General features: G+C 43.8%; 1 protein-coding gene across 4 annotated transcripts in view; it reads left to right on the forward strand.

The window, feature by feature from the left end:
- Positions 1–11,139, forward strand: part of LOC128686048 (uncharacterized) — a 78,764-nt gene that overhangs the window by 67,177 nt on the left and 448 nt on the right. For all 4 annotated transcript variants that reach the window (XM_053772686.2, XM_053772689.2, XM_053772687.2 and 1 more), the window contains exon 2: positions 8,853–11,139. This exon is cut by the window's right edge and continues 448 nt beyond it. In XM_053772686.2, coding sequence (XP_053628661.2) covers positions 8,853–9,113 — 261 coding nt within the window. In that variant the 3' untranslated portion in view covers positions 9,114–11,139. The remainder of the gene's footprint in view (positions 1–8,852) is intronic.

Here is an 11,139-nt window from a genome sequence, read left to right on the forward strand (position 1 = left end):
ACAGCCACAACACTGGTAACATGGGTAGCACAGTCACAACACTGGTAACATGGGTAGCCCAGGTAGCCAGGTTGGGGGTAGTAACAAAGTCACGTCCAGTACAACAAGACACATTCAGTAATTTACCTGACAGATGCAGTATCATTCCTTCCCTGTAACAAAGTCCAGATAGCCTACCTACCACCTGCCACCTGCCACCTGCCACCTGCCACCTGCCACCTGCCACTCAGCTCGCATCAAAACATAAACAAGACATGCAGATAGTTATAATAAAAACATTGATATCTACCATTTAGATATACAAATAACCCGCGCGTAGAAGACAGCAGCTTACGACGACGTTTCGGTCCGACTTGGACCATTTACAAAGTCACACTAACCAGAAGTGGAGCAGGACGGCTATATATAGGCAGGAAGAGGTAGTGGTGGTAGTGGTGGTAGTAGTAGTAGTGGTAGTAGTAGTAGTAGTAGTAGTAGTAGTAGTGGTAGTAGTGGGGAACTAAGGAGGAGGAGCCAGTCAAATATAAAGAAAGGGGATCACTGCAAGGGAGCTAGGTGCCCACAGAGGGAGAGCAAGTGCACAGAAGTGGGGGGAAGGGGAAGTGATGAAATAAATAAGGAAGGAACAGAAACACGCGATAGAAGAAAGTCAAAAAAAGGAAAGGGGAAAGGGGAAGAGGGAGAAGAAGAAAAAATGAGGAATCAGGTTAAGTCACGGGTGTTCTGAAGTTTGGAGCATTTTACAATGTAGTGGGAGAGGAAGGCATCAACAGAGACGAAGCCAGGACTAAGATTCATACAAGGAAAGTTGTGTATTAGAGAGGATTCAACTAGACGGCGACTGTTCGAGTTGGAAGTAGGGAAGACAGTTTTAGCAGAAGACCAGTCTATAGGATGGCTATGATCTCTGACGTGACAGAAAAGAGCAATGTTAGTGTCGGCAAGACTAACACTATTTTTGTGCTCCCTAAGTCTGTCAGAAAGAGATCGGCCAGTTTCTCCAAAGTATTGGCTACCCTTCCCATTTCATAGACTCTGCCTTCTCACGAGCTAAACGTAATTTCTTCTCTCCCAAACTCTCTACTCCTGGGCGCCTGTGATCAGCGGGGTCCCACAGGGATCAGTCCTAGGACCAGTGAAGGAAGGACTAGACTCTGAAGTGTCCCTGTTTTCAGATGACATGAAGTTGATGAGAAGAATTCATTCGATCGAAGACCAGGCAGAACTACAAAGGGATCTGGACAAGCTGCAGACCTGGTCCAGCAACTGGCTCCTGGAGTTCAACCCCACCAAGTGCAAAGTCATGAAGATTGGGGAAGGGCAAAGAAGACCGCAGACGGAGTACAGTCTAGGGGGGCCAGAGACTACAAACATCACTCAAGGAAAAAGATCTTGGGGTGAGAATAACACCAGGCACATCTCCTGAAGCGCACATCAACCAAATAACTGCCGCAGCATATGGGCGCATAGCAAACCTCTGAACAGCATTCCGACATCTTAATAAGGAATCGTTCAGGACCCTGTACACCGTGTACGTTAGGCCCATATTAGAGTATGCGGCTCCAGTTTGGAACCCACACCTAGCCAAGCATGTAAAGAAACTAGAGAAAGTGCAAAGGTTTGCAACAAGACTAGTCCCAGAGTTAAGAGGTATGTCCTATGAGAAGAGGTTAAGGGAAATCAACCTGACGACACTGGAGGACAGGAGAGATAGGGGGGACATGATAACGACTTACAAAATACTGAGAGGAATTGACAAGGTGGACAAAGACAGGATGTTCCAGAGACTGGACACAGCAACACGGGGACACAGTTGGAAGCTGAAGACACAGATGAATCAAAGGGATGTTAGGAAGTATTTCTTCAGCCACAGAGTAGTCAGGAAGTGGAATAGTTTGGGAAGCGATGTAGTGGAGGCAGGATCCATACATAGCTTTAAGCAGAGGTATGATAAAGCTCATGATTCAGGGAGAGTGACCTAGTAGCGACCAGTGAAGAGGCGGGGCCAGGAGCTTGGACTCGACCCCTGCAACCTCAACTAGGTGAGTACAACTAGGTGAGTACACACACACCCACACCCACACACACACACACACACACACACACACACACACACACACACACACACACACACACACACACACACACACACACACACACACACACACACACACACTGTACACCGTGTATGTCAGGCCCATACTGGAGTATGCAGCACCTGTTTGGAACCCGCACTTGATAAAGCACGTCAAGAAACTAGAGAAAGTACAAAGGTTTGCGACAAGGTTAGTTCCAGAGCTAAGGGGAATGTCCTATGAAGAAAGATTAAGGGAAATCGGCCTGACGACACTGGAGGACAGGAGGGTCAGGGGAGACATGATAACGACATATAAAATACTGCGTGGAATAGACAAGGTGGACAAAGACAGGATGTTCCAGGGAGGGGACACAGAAACAAGAGGCCACAATTGGAAGTTGAAGACACAAATGAGTCAGAGAGATATTAGGAAGTATTTCTTCAGTCATAGAGTTGTAAGGCAGTGGAATAGCCTAGAAAATGACGTAGTGGAGGCAGGAACCATACACAGTTTTAAGACGAGGTTTGATAAAGCTCATGGAGCGGGGAGAGAGAGGGCCCAGTAGCAACCGGTGAAGAGGCGGGGCCAGGAGCTAAGACTCGACCCCTGCAACCACAAATAGGTGAGTAGGTGAGTACACACACACACACACACACACATGCAGAGGCACGACCATGCCACCAAGAGCTACAGGAAAAAATAGGGGAGACAATGGCCATGTATAAACGGGACACAGAGACGCTGTGGGAAAGACAATGGGAGGAGGAGAGGGAGAAACCAATGTTTATTCACGGGCTTCAGGAGAGTGAGGGGAGGACACACAATGTAAGATGGCAGGAAGAAAATCGAGAGACTGAAAATATCATCAGAGATATAGGCGAGGAGGATATGACTGAGATAGTAAATTTTCAGAGAATAGGGGAGTACTTGAAGGGAAGAAACAGGCTGATCAAGCTGATTTTCAAGACAGAAATGGTGCAAAACAGTATCCTGCAAGAGAAATCATGGCTGAAGGAATTGTCCACATTTTGGAGGGTGTTCCTAGTCCGAGACAGAACAAGGACAGAACGACAGCAACTGAGGGAGAGGACACACAAGCTAAAGGTGCTAGGAGGAGAGACAAGGGCAGAAACAGCAGAGGACCAAAAGAGCAGGACAGAGCAAGTGCAGGTTCACACAGAACTACCTCTAGAACCCCACAACCAAACATGCTATTCCAACACATACCACAGTCCATACTTACAGCTCCCCCCCTACCCCCAACAACACTGTAGAATCCCATAGCACACTGCCAGGTCCCCCACCCTCACAGACCCCTTAGAACACAGTAGTGGAGAGGAAACTTATGATATGGTACACCAATGCTGATGGAATAACGAATAATTAGGAGGAGTGGCACGAAAGAGTCAATGAGGCATCACCGGACATCATAGCTCTCACAGAAACCAAGCTCACAGGAATGATAACATATGTCATCTTTTCAATGGGATATCAGTTCCTGAGAAAAGACAGAGGGAACAGAGGGGGTGGAGGAGTGGCACTGCTTATCAAATATCGATGGGAGTTTGATTAGCTGAGAGAGGAGACAGAGAACAAGCAAAAGACTACATAATAGAAACACTTCAGTCTGGAGATCCCAAGGTGGTAATTGCAGTGATGTATAAACCACCACAGAACAGCAGGCCTCTTAAACTAAGTACACGTCACTTCTTAAACTAAGTACACGTCACCACTTTGGGTAGCTTCAAATTTAGGTTGGATAAATATATGAGTGAGAGGGGTTGAATTTGAGTGGGACTTGCAAATGAGTGGATAGTTATCAGAGCTTATTTCTTGGGTAGCATTGAAAATTAGGTTGGGCAAATGTTTTGTTAGTGGGATGGATTGTAAAGGACCTGCCTAGTATGGGCCAACAGGCCTGCTGCAGTGATCCTCCTTTCTTATGTTCTTATGTTCAAGGCAAAAGTATGATGAGAGTAATAGAGCAATAATTGACACACTGACTGAAGTGGACAGAACGGGGAGCAGGGCAAAGCTGCTGATTATGGGTGACTTCAACCACAAGGAAATCAACTGGGAAACCCTGGAGCCACATTGGGGCCCAAACACCATAGAGACCTAGGATGACGGAGGTGGTACTGGAAAACCTAATGCACCAACACGTAAAGGACACTACCAGGGAGAGAGAGGAGAGGATGAACCAGCGAGACTGGACCTAGTATTTACCTTGAATAGTGCAGATATTGAGGACATCTCATATGAAAGATCCCTCGGGGCCAGTGATCATGTGTTTCTGAGCTTTGAATACATAGTAGATTTACAAGTGGAGCGGGAAGCAGGAAGGGCAGAACGAATGAAGTGAAACTACAAGACAGCGGACTACACAGGCATGAAGAATTTCCTGCATGGGGTTCAGTGGGACAGAGAATTGGCTGGGAAGTCAGTTAACGAGATGATGGAATATGTGACAACAATATGCAAGGAAGCTGAGAAGAGGTTTGTACCCAAGGTAACAGAAATAATGAGGTTAGGGTAAGCCCTTGGTTCACCCAAAGGGGTAAAGAGGCCAAAACCAAGTGGGATAGGGAATGGAAGAAGTATAGAAGGCGAAGGACCCAGGAAAATAAGGAAAGAAGTCGTCGAGACAGTAACGAATGTGCACAGGCAAGAAGGGAGGCCAACGGCAATACGAAAATGACATAGCAGCGAATGTTAAATCTGACCTAAAGCTGTTGTTCAGCCATATTAGGAAGAAAACGACAGTCAAGGACCAGGTAAACAGGCTGAGGAAGGAAGATCACAAGAAACGACCGTGAAGTATGCGAGGAGCTCAATATGAAATTCAGAGAGGTGTTCACAGAGGAGACATAGGGGACTCCAGAAAGACGGAGAGGCGGGTTACACCTTCAAGTGTTGGACACAATACATACAACCGAGGAAGAAGTGAAGAGGCTGCTAAGCAAAGTAGATGCCTCAAAAGCGATGGGGCCAGATAGCATCTCTCCATGGGTCCTGATAGAGGGAATAGAGGCGCTTGGGGTACCACTAATAACAATCTTCAAAACGTCTACAGAAATAGGGCGACTATCTGAGGTATGGAAGACAGCAAATGTAGTCCCAATTTTTAAAAAGGAGACAGACATGAAACACTAAACTACTGACCAGCATCACTGACATGTATAGTATGCAGTCATAGAGAAGATCATCAGGAGAAGAGTGGTTTCAGGGACGGGAAATCTTGTGTCACAAACCTACTGGAGTGTAGCTGTTTGCAGATAATGTTAAGTTGATGAGAAGAATTCAATCAGACAAGGACCAGGCAAAACTACAAAGGAATCTGGACAGACTGCTGGCCTGGTCTAGCAAATGGCTCCTGGAGCTGAACCCCACCAAATGCAAAGTCATGAAGATTGGGCAAGGGCAAAGAAGACCGCAGACAGAGTACAGTCTAGGGGGCCAGAGACTACAAACCTCACTCAAGGAAAAGGACTTTGGGGTGAATATGACACTGGGCGCATCTCCTGAGGCGCACATCAACCAAATAACTGCGGCAACTTATGGGCGCCTAGCAAACTTAAGAACGGCATTCCAATATCTTAATAAAGAATCATTCAGGACCCTGTACACTGTGCACGTTAGGCCCATATTGGAATATGCAGCACCATTTTGGAACCCACACCTAGCGAAGCACGTAAAGAAACTAAAGAAAGTGTAAAGGTTTGCAACTAGACTGGTCACGGAGCTAAGGGGTATGCCCTACGAGGAGAGGTTAAGAGAAATCGACGTGACGACACTAGAGGACAGGAGAGAGAGATGGGGGATATGATAACGACATACAAAATACTGAGAGGATCGACAGGGTGGACAGAGACAAGATGTTCCAGAAATGGGACACAGCAACAAGGGGTCGCAGTTGGAAGTTGAAGACTCAGATGAATCACAGGGATGTTAGGAAGTATTTCTTCAGTCACAGAGTTGTCAGGAAGTGGAATAGTTTGCGAAGTGATGCAGTGGAGGCAGGATCCATTTATGGCTTTAAGAAGAGGTATGATAATGCTCATATATATATATATATATATATATATATATATATATATATATATATATATATGTATGTATGTATATATATATATATATATATACACACATATATATATATATATATATATATATATATATATATATATATATATAGATTTATATATATAAATATATATATATATATATATATATATATAATATATGTACATATATATATATATAAATATATCTACAGATATATATTTATATATAAATGTATGTATGTACATATATATATATATATATATATATATATGTACATATATTATATATATATATATATATATATATATATATATATATATATATATATATATAATATATATATATATATATATATATATATATATGATGGGGTCCACCTCTGGTGTAAATTGTGGGACCCACAGCCTCGGAAAAGTGGATAAAAAGGTTTCAAGGATGAATATTTGGATTTCTTCCTGAAGCCGCTTGAATATTCCACTTCCCCTGCCTCCCAATCTTTTCATATTTTTTTTTTACCAGTAGGAATATTTTATTACATAATATGGTACAAAGGATTTAAGAGATACATTGTTGATATAAAGGTAGCATATACGGTACATGTTGTTACGTGTGTATCACCGATTATAAGGCGAGAATCTCATCCAGCTCCTCAGAGCTGGGGCGTGTGCCCAAATTACAGCAGGCATTACCCCTTTGAACAGCCGCACTGAGCCGCTGGAACAGAAAACTAGCTGCCCTGGGATCCCTAGTTACCCTGATGAGTCTTTTTCCCACCCCCTTAAGGAATTTAGATGCATTCTTTCCCCATGAGCCAAGGGTCTCTGAGCCTATGGGAACAAACATATAATGATGGGCAAGTTCTCCATATTTTCTAGACTTTTGGGTCTCCCTGAAGCTGGCAGCTGCCCCTCCTTCCTCCCTGGTGTATTAGAGATAGGTATCAGCCAAGGTAGATGCACATGTATAGTCCCACACCACCTGCTTCCCATCTGTCCAGGCTTGAAGGGTGATACCATCCGGACGCTTCTGGCTGCCATCAGATCTGCATAGCTGGGGTGGATCCCTTACTGCTGGGCATCGGGCTGTTGTGAGGCTCCTCTTGATAATGTTATTAACCTCCTCATGTCTTGCAATCTTTCCCTCGGATTTACGGCACACAAGACCATGGTACCCGAATCGGTCTGCTGCTTCACTGCCACAAATACACCTGTGTTCGGCGAGAATAGGGGCGGCAAGTCGAAGGGCAACACCGATGCGGATGGTCTGTGGGTCGAGGAGTGTGCCAAGGCTGGAGTTGAGAGCAGCCAACAAAGTCCCTGCATGAGGGGCTCTCACTGCCAGGAGGCGGGCTCTATCCTTCCTTGACACACTCTGAAGCATTGTTGAGGCTATATTTTCCACTATTGGACCATCCAAGTGCGATTGTTTGTAGTTGTTGGCGGGAGCAGGTCTGGTTTCAGAGCCCGTTAGATTATCCCAGATCATGGTTCCATCAATGAACTTTTGGTCCTGGACTCCAATCTTGTCCCTAAGATGTTCAGGGAGAATCGCTGCTAATCGTAATGACACGATTGCAAACAAACCATACCACGGGCGGGGATAGAACCCGCAATCGTGTCATTACGATTTCGTGAGTCATGTTAACGGCTTTGAAGGGACATGAGCTAGAGTTCGTCAGGCCACGCTAGCTGGAGATTCGTCTGTGAAAACTGGCATTTGTGGTCACAGTGGTGCCTATGCTAACCTTCCTATGGTGTAGAAATATACCTAGTTGGACGAATCTTATTGTGGCTAGCTGGTCCAGTGGCTAACGTGACGGTCTGGAGTTTTGAGACTCTCTGACCGCGGGTTCTACCCCTCCCGTGGTATGGTTTAGCGTACTCAGTTCACACATTGAGGTCCATGGTTCGATCCCCGATACGGGTGGAAACTTAAAACGTGTTTCCTTAAAACACTTGCTGTCCATGTTCACCTATCAGTAAAATAGGTACCTGGGTGTTAGTCGACTGGTGTGGGTCGCATCCTGGGGACAAAATTAACCTAATTTTCCCAAAATTCTCTTCATAACAAAGGACTTCCTATATAGCAGTATGTTATTGATGTCAGCTAGTACTGTATACCTTGTACATGTACTTGTAGAAGTAAAGATTATTATTATTATTATTATTATTATTATTATTATTATTATTATTATTATTATTATTATTATTAATCTTATGTTGACATCAAGTAAGGTAAGGCGTCGGGAGGTTAGCTTGGTTCCCACGAGTGGGGCTAAATGTCCGGGGTTCGATCCCCGGCTGATTGCAGTGTAATTCAGTAATATATGGGAGGTGAATCAGTGCAGTGGTATAATAAAATCTGTTCAGACTGATTTACAGGTAGGAGAATGGTTTATCATGCTTATATAAGTGAAAATTGAATGACTGGTGATGCTAATAAACTCGCACCTCATTTTTTATATATAAGAAAACACATAGTTGATTATAACATTGTAAAAAAATATTAAAAACAAAATATTTTAAATTATGAATAATGTTTAGAGAGTGGTTAAAAATTTTAAATTAAGGGTTACCTGACATGGTACTGAGACCTTCACTCTTGACCTTAGGATACTACATCAAGAATTCCATTTACGCAAATTATATCTTCGTTCCCTTCTCTTCTAATTTGTCCCATTCCAATCTAATTTGTTCCATTTACCGGCAGAGTGAAGATGCTGAGAGTGGAGGTGATGCTGGTGAGACCAGCGTGACCACTGACGCTCCTCCCAAGTACGATACAGTGGTGGGGAAACCCCCTCCATACAGTCACCTCTACACCTCGGCGGAAGCTTGCTACCTGCCCGTGTACCACACTCCTCAGCACACTGATGGAGACACCACTCTGACCTCAGAAGAAGAGGAGACCACTAGAGACACGGATCCTCCGCCATACTCAGAGGTCTCCAAGACCATCGCGCCGGTTTGAGAGGAAGGGTGGTCCTGGACCTCCAGGATTGGTCAGGCGCTACCACAGCATCACAATGCCAAGTGGTCCGGAGTGGTGTCAGTGTCTCCACAACAGAGGTTGTGTCGTCAGCGGCTGACGCAGCTGATGCGAATCAGCTGTTGTCAGCCTGACTACTATGACTCAGGAATATATCTAAAATATTAAAAAAATACTATTATTAAGAACTTAGCAACAAAGACTAGTTTTCTCCCTGAGTGTATGAAGCATTCCAAAAGTTTTTAATAAATAAATATTTATCACTGTAACTGGGAATTTTCACTGCTCAAACTGAAGGCAATATATTTTCATGGAGCCTATCTATCATGAGCCAAAGATAGATCAATGTGTCACACTTGAGGTTGACACACATCAACTCTTTATATCCCTGAGTGTATTGACAGCTTCTATATATCAATAAACTTAAAAAACAATAAAAAAAATAAATTAACTAGTAAGAGACCATATTGTGTATTTCCAGAAAAAAAAAATTACATCAGTAGTGGCATCCTACATATCAGTTTTAATTAAGCTCAGAATACCTGAAAATGTATAAAAAAATGTGTATTGTTACATTCTAGTTAATATAAACATCGATCACATAAGAGTAACAGTGAAACTATCAAATCCGAAGTTAAAAATGTGTGACGTATGGGAGTTGAGTTAGCTTTTTGTATTGTAACATTAATGTAATCATAACTTTGTAAATATGAGGACATATAAACTGTTTAGTGTTACTGTGAATTGACGGAGAAGTTGTTCTTAGAACCAAAGACGTATTAACTCAGTATAATTATTTTTCTCATCTATTACGTAATTATAAGCAACTTTAATGTCTAGTATTAAACAATTATAGTTTTGCTTAAACGTGTATTAAACACACACACACACACACACACACACACACACACACACACACACACACACACACACACACACACACACACACACACACACAAACACCCTATCAGAATGTAATCCACACATAATCAAGGTAATCCAGAAAAAACAGAATGTTCAATGATGAACATGGAGAACATTGCAATAGTTATGAGGGGTAAATTATGAACAAAGACTAAAATAACTAAACCTAATGTTATTATTGGAGAGAAGAAGCAGGTGTGTGTCAGGAAGAACCAGGTGTGTCAGGAAGAACCAGGTGTGTCAGGAAGAACCAGATGTGTCAGGAAGAACCAGGTGTGTCAGGAAGAACCAGGTGTGTCAGGAAGAACCAGGTGTGTCAGGAAGAACCAGGTGTGTCAGGAAGAACCAGGTGTGTCAGGAAGAACCAGGTGTGTCAGGAAGAACCAGGTGTGTCAGGAAGAACCAGGTGTGTCAGGAAGAACCAGGTGTGTCAGGAAGAACCAGGTGTGTCAGGAAGAACCAGGTGTGTCAGGAAGAACCAGGTGTGTCAGGAAGAACCAGGTGTGTCAGGAAGAACCAGGTGTGTCAGGAAGAACCAGGTGTGTCAGGAAGAACCAGGTGTGTCAGGAAGAACCAGATGTGTCAGGAAGAACCAGATGTGTCAGGAAGAACCAGGTGTGTCAGGAAGAACCAGATGTGTCAGGAAGAACCAGATGTGTCAGGAAGAACCAGATGTGTCAGGAAGAACCAGGTGTGTCAGGAAGAACCAGATGTGTCAGGAAGAACCACGTTTAGGAAGAACCAGGTGTGTCAAGAAGAACCACGTTTAGGAAGAACCAGGTGTGTCAGGAAGAACCAGATGTGTCAGAAAGAACCAGGTGTGTCAGGAAGAACCAGGTGTGTCAGGAAGAACCAGGTGTGTCAGGAAGAAACAGGTGTGTCAGGAAGAACCAGGTGTGTCAGGAAGAAACAGGTGTGTCAGGAAGAACCAGGTGTGTCAGGAAGAACCAGGTGTGTCAAGAAGAATCACGTTTAGGAAGAACCAGGTGTGTCAAGAAGAACCAGGTGTGTCAGGAAGAACCAGGTGTGTCAGGAAGAACCAGGTGTGTCAGGAAGAACCATGTGTGCCAGGAAGAACCAGGTG

The sequence above is a fragment of the Cherax quadricarinatus genome, chromosome 9 (assembly GCF_038502225.1).
Source record: "Cherax quadricarinatus isolate ZL_2023a chromosome 9, ASM3850222v1, whole genome shotgun sequence".
Taxonomy (NCBI): domain Eukaryota; kingdom Metazoa; phylum Arthropoda; class Malacostraca; order Decapoda; family Parastacidae; genus Cherax; species Cherax quadricarinatus.